At 38.8% G+C, this 13,548-nt stretch overlaps 1 protein-coding gene across 2 annotated transcripts in view; it reads right to left on the bottom strand.

The window, feature by feature from the left end:
• Positions 1–6,307: 6,307 nt before the first annotated feature.
• Positions 6,308–13,548, bottom strand: part of RPS6KA5 (ribosomal protein S6 kinase A5) — a 35,476-nt gene continuing 28,235 nt past the window's right edge. For both annotated transcript variants that reach the window (XM_035101905.2, XM_035101908.2), the window contains one exon: positions 6,308–11,793. In XM_035101905.2, the coding sequence (XP_034957796.2) occupies positions 11,554–11,793 (240 nt within the window). In that variant the 3' untranslated portion in view covers positions 6,308–11,553. The remainder of the gene's footprint in view (positions 11,794–13,548) is intronic.

The following is a 13,548-nucleotide window of genomic DNA, read 5'->3' as shown; positions in this document are numbered from 1 at the left end:
AATGAAATAGATCCTCAAATACCTTTGAATGCCAGCCCCTTTGCCAATACATAACACACATCAAAAATTGCAGCACAGGAAAAAGAAGCTATGGCAGGTAGTGGAAGAGTTAAAAACGCCTTTCCTGCATGACATCACCCTTCTTCAACCAAGACACAAATTTCTAGACTCAAGTCTTCACCCCCTATCAATATATCGCCCAGGACCAGTATGAGGGGCAGACCACAATGTTGGTTTCACTCAGTGGTATATCACTGATGAAACAACTTTTGCTCCTGAGTCCCTCTGCTAGCAGAGCAACTTCATCCAGAGGAACTCAGAAACGCAGCACCAGCAATATACCATATACCGTTGAGTGAAACAGACATGGTGGTCTGCCCTCATATGGCGCAGAGGGAGAAACAAGCTGCATAGTCGAGACTTGTTCCTCCCTCCACATCTTTAAACTGCTCGGCTGAGGACCACCCGGTTGCCACTCCTTTCAGCCAAGCTGAAGGGAGTGCCCAGTCTGGCTTGCCCAAGCTGGCAGAAGGGTGGGGGCTCCACAAAACTGCCCCCACCATCTGAGTGACCCCGGTGCCCCAGGAGCATTGGATCACCCAGCTGGGGCGGGGGGAGGCTTCTTCTACGCCCCAGCTGCACGAAGCCCAATGCTGCGGCGTTGCGGCGATGCTGCTCAGATGGGACGTGGAAGAAGCCTCCGCCCACCCCATCGGAGCAATCTGATGCTGCAGATCGGGTGAGGGGAGGCTTCTTCTATGGCACAGCTGAGCAAAACCTGATGCTGCAGAGGTGTTGGGGCTAGCCCAGCTGGGGTTGGGGGAGCCCTCCTGCTCCCCAAATGAGCAGCAGCCTGGGCCAGCTGCATTGGCCCTAGCCTGCAAGGCACTGGGGTGAAAGGGCCGTAGCTCCGGCAGTGAGAACTGCGGCAGTTTCACCCTGCCTCTAGCCAGCTGGGCCAATGTAGTTTGTTTCAACATTGCAGTATCTCACCAGACCGTGACGTCTGGCTGGTGGTGATACATCACGATGTTGAAAATCTAACATCGCCCAGCCCTACCACAACCAACATCTGGTTCTTAGTTTTAGAAGTGCAAAGAACACTAGTATTTCAGCAAAGTGTATACAACAAAGAATACATTGTTGATAAATTAACAATTAAACTGATGACACATGTAGTACTTTGTACACAGACAAGTTTATTTTTTGAGGGTAGAACAAATATATTTGAACATATGCACAGTTATGAAATTGTAAGCCCTTACTGCTTTTAAAATTTAAATCCACACATAAAACATTTCAGCAAACTTCAATACTTTTTTTGACAAATGCAAGTTTAAACTTTGTTGCTTTTTGAAGTTGATACAACTTATTCAAGACTTGCCAAATAAAGGGAGACCAAATTAAAGACATGTAAAAAGCATGCATCTTTGCTAACATTTACACAAATACTTGTCAATACTGACAATTAAAAGTAAATAATATAAAATCCCTTAATTTGTGTACAGTATTTAGAAACTGGTGAATGGCAGTATCGACTGTAACAGTAATAAAGCATCCAAGAAAGATTAACACAGCTTAATGTGTAATATACAGTATATGTAACCCTGGGGATTGGGATGCTGGAGGAGGAAAAACACATAATTTTTTCTTTCATCAAAATAATTCTAAAGGAGCCTATGTTCCACTGTACACAATAAGTTAGCAAGTTCTAGCCCAGCTAGAATGAAACAATCCCAACATTTTAAAACTACTGTTAATTGTTTGCATATAAACCATATAAATATTACACTTTGGGAAGATGTCTGAATAAAAGCCTTTATTGTATATATTATATTTGCATGGAAAAAAGAAAAAACCTATTATATATCTAATAAGAACCTGTAAATTAATAATTAAAATTAAAATTCTATCATGGTACAAAGTTTGCATATAAAAAAAAGATATTCTATGGATAGATATGTTTCTATCATAGTTCCCAAAATGTTAAATATTATTAAGAACTCCACAAATAGAAAGAGATAACGTACGAAGGAAACACACATTTAAAATATCAGTAGAGTGTTAAAGTTTACAAAACAAGCAAGTTCTTTGTGAAAACCACAAAGATCTTGCTTATTTGACCTACAGTTAAATGTTTAAAAATAGTTATCTCCTTAAGCAAAGCAAAAGCTTGTGCTTCACAATGCAATCCTCTCTCAACAGCTTCCATCTTACACAGTACTTTAGATGCACCTTGTTCTATTTTCTTCCCTTTTCCTGATGTGTTTTCCAATATATAGTCACATCCATCCGTTGTACCCACAGTAGCCTCAACATAGTCTCATGTTTAACACACACCATGAAACACACTTACAGTGCAACCCTAGCCATGCCTACTCAGAAGTAAATCCTACTGAACTCAATGGGGCTTTCTAATAGGTAATTTAGATTAGGATTGCAGACTTCTATAATAAAATTTATATGCTGCTTTTCAGGGCAAAGCCCTGCCAAGGCAGCTTACAAAATATAATTAAGACCATAAAACAAATGTTCAAGATACAAATAAAGCAATCCAACTACAAAGGCTAAAAACAGCAGAGGTTTAAAGCAGTCAGATGCCCTACTCAGACTCACATAGAAGACTAGTGGAATGCACTTGATGAATTACCAGAACTCCCATACGCCCCTTTCCTGATGCGACAGAGCATTCATAGTTACATGAGCAACAGCTGATCAATTTGAAAGGCCAACAGCAAAGGGAAAAGTTATTCTTATACCCTGAGCCCAGAAACTATCCAACCATGATGATCAAATAGGTATTCATGCCAAAGCTGCTTTTGTACTCAAAATGGGTTATGGGGAGGAAGCAGCCTGACAATTCCTTTTCCATGTTTCCACAGCATTTTATCAAATTAGGATATATGGATTTCTTCCTAAATTTAAGGCAGGGATATACCTAATCATCTGCCAAGCAGGCGAATCAAGGGTCTACCAGCTCAGTTCAGGTTCCCATTTCCTCCTCTCATTACCAGGTTATTGGTGCTAGAGGTGTCCATGTTTTTTTAGTTGCTTCATCTTGGCTTCAGACCTATACAGTCAAGGATTAATTCAGGTGCCTCTTATCAAGCTAATCTGCTACATAAGGAGTACAATCCTGTCACTGGATCAGGGTGTGGGAAGGACTCACACTGATTTCCATGTTATACATGTACTTTGACTCTATAAATTTTTAACAGAAGATATGAAGTTTGTTCATTTACAGAAAACCCCCACTGTTTATCCTAATGAATTACATTTACCACAATACATTAGGAAATGAGTTGTGGGTTTCAACTGTACATTATACTTAAATACAGATACAACAATTAATACTCTATCTCCTAGAACAACACAAATAGCATTTGTTAATAAAAGATATTTGGAGAACTCTGATTAATGTTGTGGTAATCAGTACTAGTTGGGAGTTATATCCAAGTTCTTTCAGAAATAAAGGAGTAACAACGCAAAGGAAAGGAAATAAAATTGTTAAGAAACCCATTCATTTTAGAATAAAGGGGGGGGAATTATATTCAAGAGTACACACCAAAATTGTGCCTCATGTTACAAATGTAAAAATAAGTTATTTAGAAGTGTCATTATTCTTGAGTGTAACCTTTAAAAATGAAATGTCATAATTTAAGAGACAAGCTCTCTCTCTTATAGTACTACTTTTCCTTTCAATTCTTATTTTTCTGATTTACCAAATCTATAAAATCTTTAAAATCTATAAAACCATTATGGAACACTATTTACCCTGATCTGCTACACAAGCCAAGTAGGTGAACTGTAGCAGATACTCTGAAGAACGTACCAGTACAAAACTGGAGTTGCTAGGAGCATGACAAGCCAATGGTCCAAAGACGTGCCTTTTGGATCAGGCCAATGGGCCACCTGGTCCAAAGTCCTGTTCCTAGTGGCCAACCAAATGCCTCTGGGAAGCCTGCACGAGCACAACAGAACTCTGCCCACCTTCAGTTCCCAGCAACTGGCATTCATACTGCCTGACAGTGGAGTTAGAACATAGCCAGCATGGCTAGTAGCCACTGATTTCCATTGTCTTCCATGGATTTGTCTAATCTTCTCTTAAAAGCCATCCAAATTGGTGGCCATCACTGTTTCCTGGGGGAGCAAGTTCCATGACAACTATTTGCTTCATGAAAAAGTGCTTTCAGGTTCATTGGAAGTCCATGAGTTGTGGCATAATGAAGGAGAAAAATGTTTATCTACTCTCTCCATACTTTCATGCAGAAATTTATAAATTATATGTCACCTCTTACTTGTCTTTTCTCTAAACTAAAAAGTCTGAAATGCTGCAATCTTTCCTCTGGGCTGTGTGGGGTGGGGGTTGTTCCATCTCCTTGATCTTACAGACCCCCTTGATCACTTTCTCAGGATAGTCCTAAGCAGCCAGAACTAATTTTCTGAGCAATGTAGGGGACATGAAATAGCAGTCAGTTAATGAAAACATTTGTACAAGAAGACTAAATGACATAAAATTCATTCTCAATTCTTCTTTAATGCCCTCAAGGAACCAGCTTATCTAAAAATGCTTGTACCCCCATCCCAAAAAATGTGCCCAGCCAGTACAGTCAGCCAATAATGAATACTGCAATATGACAAGACATCTGTATCCACTCTACAGTGCCTATGCAATTAGAAGCCTGCTTCCATTCACAAATCTTCCCTGCTAGATGCGTTGGTTATATATGCTCCATTCTTTTAGAGATTAATTATCGGAATCTCAAGGACACTGGAAACAGAACACTAAGATACAGCTAACAGAGCAAAAATTAGTATGTATGAAGTTTACCTATAGAAAAAATAATTACTGAGGGACAGAAAAAGCATAGGATTTGAAAACTCTATTCCAAAAGAATAGTTTGCTTATTTCTTACTTTACAAAACTTTTCAGTTAGCTTCTTAAAACCCCATCTTAATTTTAGTCAAAACCAAATTTGTGATAGTATCTCAGGAACATACTGTACTTATCTCTTATGCTGGTAGTTGGTTGGGGGATATCACTCTTTTTTTCCAGCATTTCCATTGTCACCGCAAGTGTTTTGAGGAAGGGGATTTACCAGTATCAAGTATCATAAGCATCTAAAGGTGTGCTTATAACATCACTGGAAATGTGAAAAATCAATCTCCCAATTATCCTGGGAGAACTTGTACTGATTTTTTTTTTTAAAAAAAATGTGCTGGATATATCCCCTTCCATTGTGCAAAGCAAACTTTCTTCCACCACAAAAATAAATGTGCTGCAAGCAGTTGCAACTCTCTCGAAACATGGCTTTTTCATCCTTCCCATTCATTCTAGCACTTTAAAATGGCTGAGGCTTCCTCAAGAGATTTCTAAGTGCTCCACCCTGTTTACGCCACCACCCTCACTGTTCCCAAGAGTCCCCCAACCCTGTGGAGCAGGTTTGGCTAAGCATGCCATGTCACTCATACAGGTGACATGGAATGTGCTATTGGGCTAGTCTGAAGAAGAGTGGCAGTTGTAAGAAGAATTTATATAAATAAAATTAGGAGAGACCAATCAATCAAAAATATTTCTTGGCTTTAAAAACAAAAGCACTTTTTAAGCACTAATTATTCCTAAACTTCTAGAAATATCCCAATGAATGTTTAACATACTTTTTATCCATCTATTGTATACATCTTTCAGTTCATGCCTTTTGTGTAAGCCTAAAATAGCATATAAGATCTGGCTATGCTGTTTCTAAATTGTTTCTAAATATTTGTCATAATTAAGAACTTTATTTAGAAATGTTAGGGACTAATTAGTGCATATCTTTAACATCTAGCAAACAATATGCTTACATTTATTATATTTTGACAATAGAAAAGGACAGAAAATTCTCAGCAAGTTGAAAAAACATGCTTAAAAAGGAGCTAATAGGTTTACAAATAAGAGTTTTGGAATTGGATTATTATGTCACCTAACACATCAACATTTTGTGGCAAACTCTTCTATATTAGTGTCACAATTGACTAACGCCTTGATACAAAACCACACTTCATTTAGAATGGGGGTGTTTCCAACTCAGTTTAAATCAGGGGTCCCCAGACTTACTGGGCTTCGGGCCGGTGCCCGCCGCGCCGACCGCGCGGCGGGCCGGAGGGCGGGGGAGCGCGCACCCATGCGCATGCGCACACGCACACGGTCGGAAAAAAATCGCCGAAAATCGCTTGTGCGCATGAGTATGGGCCTCCCCCAACCCGGAAGTGCATCGGAAATGACCTCTTCTGGGTCGGGAGAGGCCCATACGCATGCGCACAAAGGATTTTCGGCGATTTTTTTGCCAATTTTGAAGATCGCCGCCGCGCCGCGCGCCGTAAGAGCGGGCAGCGGCAGCGGGCGGCGGGGGTCGTCGCGGGCCGGATTGGGAGGCCAATTGGGCCGCATCCGGCCCGGGGGCCGTAGTTTGGGGCCCCTGGTTTAAATAATCTCTGGTAGCAGGACTGGAGAAGAGCCTTGCCTTAGATCCTGGAGATGTACTACTACTATTCAGACTGTAATGGGCTGGATGGACTAAGTCAATAAAAAGAGAGATGGAAATAAATAAAGCCTATTGTTTTGATTTTAGTTCAACTGAATTAAACCTTCAATTGACTATGCAGGATTATGTATAACACAATCCATAACACAATCTTATGTATATATTTACTCAGCAATAAATCCCACAGAGTTCAATGGAGCTTACTCCCAGTTAACCCTGTAAAGGATTTTAGCATGAAACCTTAACTAGTGAAGGACACAAAATCAATTAAGGGGAACAAGCTTTGCACACAGATAACTATCATAACAATTATGTTTCATGTCACAAACCAACATTATCTTCTCTTTTGTAGCAATATAAGCCTTAACATAAACATATCAGAAAATTATATATTTAGCCATACCAATATCTGTGGGTTTACATGGCTTTCTCCAGTAGAAAAGAAACCCTGATTAATTACTGTATATAAAATTTGGGGTTTACATTTTATCCTTGTTTGGTTCATCAGGTAGGATCCAGATTTCCCCAGAACAGAATTCTCCCACAGGCAAATGGAAAATTTAATTTATTTCCCCTTCTCCTTGCAACACCCCTGCCCTGCCCGGTTCCTCAAAATCACATCTTCCCTGCTTCCTCCATGTAAAAGTGCATATGGATTGTTTTTATGTATACCCGATACAAATATTTTCTCTGTAAATATATTAAACATTTTTTCCTGAAATTAAAACAAAAAAAACCCCAAAGTTTTCTAGCTTCACTGGAGGAGTTTCCTAAAATAATATTGCACCGACCTACTGGTGTCCTGGAGAATCAATTAACAAATTAGCCAGAGAAGGGAGTCATCCACAGTCCTGTCCCCAGTTCTGTTGCACTGCAAACAGGAAACAATATCCATTTGCCTGATAGACTGAAGACTAAACATGATCAAGCCATAAGAAATTATTTGCTTCACGCTTTTAGTATTTTTTTTCTATCAGCTTGAAGGAATAACATTTTATTAAACTAATTAATTGTCCGATGCAAGTAGCATTTATGGCAACACAACTGCATCTGTACCACTTAATCTCTACCACTTAATCACTATTATTATACTACTTTCTCTACTTAGCATATTATACCTATTTCAAAATGTAACCAATAAAATTATATAATGTACGCATTCAAAATTTTGAAAACATAACTATTTGAATAAAAACATAATCAAAGTTGTGCTCTGCACCCACTTATGCTTTTATCAGATAAAATCCACTCCCAAGAGTACAAAAATGTTCACGATCTTTCTTGATAGCTGCCTGTGCAAGAGAACAATGGAAATACAAACTCCCCCTTTTCCTGAGAAATTAAATCATTATTTTACTCTGCACGTTTTATGAAGTCCTACCAAATATCAATGAAACTATTCTAATATAAAACACCATTTATTTGGATTTCTCCAAAAGGGACTAGATTGTTTTAAATAATTATTTTAAACTACATATAGATTTAAATTAGGGCTCACCGCATTGCAATTTAATCTGCTGAACTCCTAAGAATTTATTTTTAAAAGTACACATTTTAATCAATCTTTAAAGTGAAATGGAAAAATCAAAAGAAGTATAGCAAAACATTTCTGTTTAATTTACTGAACACTAAAATAGCTTTCATCTATTAATTGGTGGTTTTTGCATAATCATGATGCATTGATTTATTACAGAGAAAATGTTCCATTGTATAGGTCAATACAATGGGGGGTGGAGAGGGAAGGGAAGGTCATATTCTTGAAGAAAGATTCACCAAGTGAATCCAAACTAAATGCTGGCATAGTACTGAACAGCTTAATTTAAACTACTACTTTAAGTTATTTGTGCTATCATCACATAAAACTTTAAAATATAAAGATCCGGATAATGTAAACAATACAGTTTTCATATTTTCTATCAGTTTAGAAGCTCTGTGGCAATTTATCTCAAAGTATTAAATTAAGAGCACAATCCTATGCATATTTACTCAGAATTAGGCCCCACTGAATTCAATGGGGCTTCCAAATAAGTATGCAAAAGACTACAGCCTAAGTCAGGCATCCCCAAACTTTGGCCCTCCAGATGTTTTGGCCTACAACTCCCATGATCCCTAGCTAACAGGACCAGTGGTCAGGGATGATGGGAATTGTAGTCCAAAACATCTGGAGGGCCAAAGTTTGGGGATGCCTGGCCTAAGTAATTCATATAAATAAACTGTGAGAACTTCTCAGACTCAAAGATGTGCCACTTTTTTAGCACCAGGGCCATACTGGAAACTTTTAAGTGTTCCAGCTTATCTGCCTTAAAAATGAAAAAAATGGAAGGAAAAAAAACAGTACAAGCTTCTGTCCCGTCCATGTTTGAATATACAAACTGCAGGCATAATGTAAGTTCCTAAACACAGTGTGGAAGCCAAGGCACATCTGGTGAACAAGCTGTGTTAATTCTATGCTGTATGGATCTTGGAATTAGCAACTCCAATTGTGAACAAACTCAGATTAGGATGTCAAATGATTAAGTCACTTAAGCCACCTCAAGGGACAAAATAATTATGGTTGCAATTATATGATCCTTGCTAGTCAGTTAAACTTCAGCAGCTTTTGCTTTTAAGTAAGCATGCATTAACAAACATGCAAAAGATCACATTGCTCATCTGTTGCTAGATTACAAGCTTCCTAGTTTCTATCACTAGATCCGCAAGGCTACAACAAAGGCTAGAATCTCAACTTTTCTGTAAATGACAATTTGATTGCAAGAATGCTGACAAGAATCTAGAAAGCCACACATAAAATACCTCTTGAACCATTAATCTCATTCCTGATGAAAGTGCTACCAATTACACTACAGCAACACAGAAAAAATATACTCTTTTCAAGACAGTTTTCCATCAATTTCCATAGGTAAGCCTGCATTAGATTTCTCAAAACACTGATAATAGATGCAACTTTGTAAACAAGCCATATATATATATATATATATATATATATATATATATATATATGCATAGGATTTGGATCTAGTTTATTTTACAATGCAGCAAGGTGTTTTTACAAACTACTAGATGTTCTCTGATCATGCAAATATCTATGCATGAGTTTAACTTTACACAAACTGCCCCAAAGAATTCACAATGGGACTACTCAATAACTTTTTGCAAGATTGGAGCACATGTGCTGTAGAAGTGCTCTGCATATGTTGAGAAATTATGCATCACAATTAAAAACGTTACCATTTTAAATGCATCAATAAGTCACATTTATGATTCCAAATATATTACAGCTACGGTAGGAAATCTTACCGTATTACAAACACAGTGTACAAATGTGAAGCACAGTGTTTGATAGAATATCCCTTTAGTTTTCCCAGTGCATATATGGTTTAAAGTCAAAACATGCCCCAACATGAGAGGAGGCACAATCTGAAGAGTATTGCATATAGGTCTGGAAATCATGGCAAGAAAACAAAAGCTTAATATTGCAAAGCTGAATGGTGTGGTAAGTTCATAATTCTCACTGCAGTTACTAGAGCATCTCCAAGTTACACAGCATCTCCAAAAGGCATTTTTCACTTTGTTCAGCTACTCACCAAATGCAATTATAGGTGTACCAAATCATGCGTAAGCATTACGTATCATTAAAACCTCAAATATTATGCTACAACTAGATAGCACACTGTCAAATATATCACAGCATGCTTAATTTTTGGACCCACACATGATAGCAGGAATATAGAATTTGCAATTAAGAGAAAATCATTTTTATATTTAGCAACTAGGCATAAATATACTGTATAAGATAAACCTATTTGTTTAGAAAATCTTGACATGTTTTTAGCACTGAATGCTAAGAAAACAGTAAGTTCCTTTTATAAGTACTGTATTAGAAGCTATTAAAAAACCCCAAAAGTCATTCAAAATAGAAAATAGGAAATGGCCAAAATCTACAGAAGAAGTAATCACAAAGTTCTGCATACTAGTTGCCAAGCCCTGAACAGCAAAAATGTTGCCTGTGTATTGTGCAAGGATCTGTGCATCCATTTCACATGCTGAAAATTATCTTTGGATGTGACTTGATTTTCCTTATGCAGGAAACCTGCATATGGACAAAAGCTGCTGCATTTGTGAAAGCCACTATTTTTGATCCTGGCCATTATGTTTCAAGACTCATAAAATCATACTGTCATCTTTCCAATATACAGAAATTTCCAAAGAAACCCAGCCTTAATTAAGGTATCTGCATGAATCCTGGACAGTCACTGCTAGTAAAGGGAGTTCTGAGAGCTTATGAAACTATAGTTCCTTAACTAGCAATGAGAAAGCCTATTTTGCATGTCCAGCTACCTCAAAGGACTACAAGGGCCGGATTCAACTAACCCAGTGTGTTAGTGGAAGCCAGTGCTGGGACTCCCAGTAGCACAATCAAGCTTTCCCCCCCTTCTCCTCCCCCCCATGTACCCTGCCCGCTCCTCCCACAAAGGTGGTGAGTTGGGAGAACCCCCAGAACAGCACACAGGGGGAGGAGAGGGGAGATGGTTCTGTCTGGCAAGCAGAAATGCTTGTGCTGGTGGGGAGGAAACTATTAGCATGATGTTGAATTCCACCCCAAGCTTTGTTCATTAATAGCTTCAACAACCTCAATGCTGGTTATAACCACAGCAGTATTTTAACATGTCATTTTTCAGACTAGGACTGAAACAAAAGATTAGAAAATAAAATGTGTGCCTATAAGCTATGGGCAGAATCCAACAAGTGATTGTGTGCTTATGGAAGGATTTTTGATCCAGCAGAGGCATTTGCTAACAGAAGAGGTGGGATTCAGTTCTTACTGAGTTCCCCATCTCAGCCTCCATTGCCCACCCCAAGAATCTGCACCAGAGTTGGGGGACACTCCAGAATAGAGTTAATGAATGCCTCTCCTCCTATTTTAGTGGACGCCTCCACTGGACCAGAAGTCCTTCCATACACATCTAAACACTCTTTTTAAAGGAACACATATGCCAGCAAATTCTTCATCAGAGCAAATCTCTGTTTTTCAGTCGGAGAATTGGAAGATGCTCTCTGGATTATTGCTGTCTGCAGGATTTGCTGGCTGCAGGGTCTTTGTAGGAGTAGTTTTACCATGTGAATGAGAAGAAGAAGAATGAGAACTTTCACTGGAACTGCTGCGAGTCTCGGTACTTGTACTTGTTTTTTTCATCTTCCTTCTTTTTGCAAGAGGTGCCTTGTCAACATTCTGTAGGCAAAATCCTTCCCTCTTGTATTTGTTAAAGGCCTATTTAAAAAGATAGATGCAATTATGTATATTCAAACTGAAACCGGTTTTTATAGTTGCTTAAATATGAAAGTATTAAGAATATTTTCCCTAAAGAATTGCATTACAGATTTCAAAATATTTTTAGCAAGAAGACTTGATTAAATATCCAACAATTAATATACCATTTAATATTGTTGTAGGCTACAATCCTAGCTTCTAATGTAAATTTACCTATTGTTCCTGGCAGTTTCACAAATGGTAGTTATCCTAAAAGCAGAAAGAGAGGTAGGCTTCCATACTACAAGCAACAAGCCTAATTCATCCCACCATTTCTTCCGGAAATATTTATTAGTGTCAGGGTCTGTTCCAGGAGGTCCTAGGCAAACTACATTCTGATGGCTAAACTCACAATGCCCCCAAACGAACGCCAAGTTGAGGACATTATGAGAAATTAATATGGCAGCTCCCAAACCCAGTGCAAATGCAGCTTTAAAGGTTGGGGCAGAGTAATCCATCAATGATGCTGGAACCTCAGCAGCTATCAGACACAATGTGGTAACACTAAGGCCTTCTGACACCCATTTGAGGGGCTTAGTCCATATCTTGGCTAAATATGAGGCCTGGAGTCAGTTGTAGATTTGGTGACAGAAATGGCTGCTGGGACATAAGAGTTGACAATTTATTAGCTTTGTGGGAGTTGTGCAGGATTTGGAGGGAAGGGTACCATCTTTCTCAAATAATGGTAAGGAATAGAAGAGAATTTGGTTTAAGTTTTAAAAATTAGTTTAAGAAGTACTTTTGAGGGGAAAAACTATAGAAGGTTGGATTTAGAAAGTGCTCTTTTCAGCGTATCTTTATCCTTTCGTTAATGCAGATTCTGAATCTCAAGAGATGGGTGTCATAATGTTTTTATTATTGTTATAATCTTTATAATATTTCTATATTCTATTCTCCTAGCATCTCAGGGCAGCTGTCTACCAGCTCCATCTCGGATGCTGGCAGAGAGCCTACCTGCCTGCAGACTGTCTTGCCAGAATAGTACATGCTCTGGTTATCTCCCGCTTGCATTACTGCAACACACTCTATGTGGGGCTACTTTTGAAGGTGACTTGGAAACTACAACTAATCCAAAATGTGGCAGCTAGACTGGTGACTGAGAGTGGCCGCCGAGACCATGTAACACCAGTCCTAAAGGATCTACACAGGCTGCCAGTACGTTTCCAAGCACAATTCAAATTTAAAGCCCTAAGCAGCCTTGGCCCAGTATAGCTGAATGAGTGTCTTCACCTCTATCATTCAGCCTGGACACTGAGGTCCACTTCCGAGGGTCTTCTGGTGGTTCCCTCACTGTGAGAAGTAAAGTTACAGGGAACCAGGCAGAGGGGAGATAAAGAATTACACAACTTTTAGAAAACATCTGAAGGCAGCCCTATTCAGTGAAGTTTTTATGACTGACATGTTATTATTTTTTATATTTTGCTGGAAGCTGCCTAGAGTTGCTGGGGGAACCCAGCCAGATGGGCAGGGTATAAACAACAAAATTAATTAATCAGTTTAATTTTTATTTACATTTAGTTTGATATATAAATGCAGTCCTGGCTTTAGCCAGAAGAACAACTGAGCAGGAAGGATTTTGTAAGTGGAGATCATTACCTTCGGGGCAGACAACTATTGGCAGAACCAGAAACAGGACCTGATGTCTCAAAGGAGTTTTTTCAACAGCAGTTTGAGTGTTAATTCTTCCAATTTACCCCCCCCCCCCACACACTATTC

The sequence above is a fragment of the Zootoca vivipara genome, chromosome 1 (genome assembly GCF_963506605.1).
Source record: "Zootoca vivipara chromosome 1, rZooViv1.1, whole genome shotgun sequence".
Lineage (NCBI taxonomy): Eukaryota > Metazoa > Chordata > Lepidosauria > Squamata > Lacertidae > Zootoca > Zootoca vivipara.
This window is presented reverse-complemented; position numbering and strand designations above follow the sequence as displayed.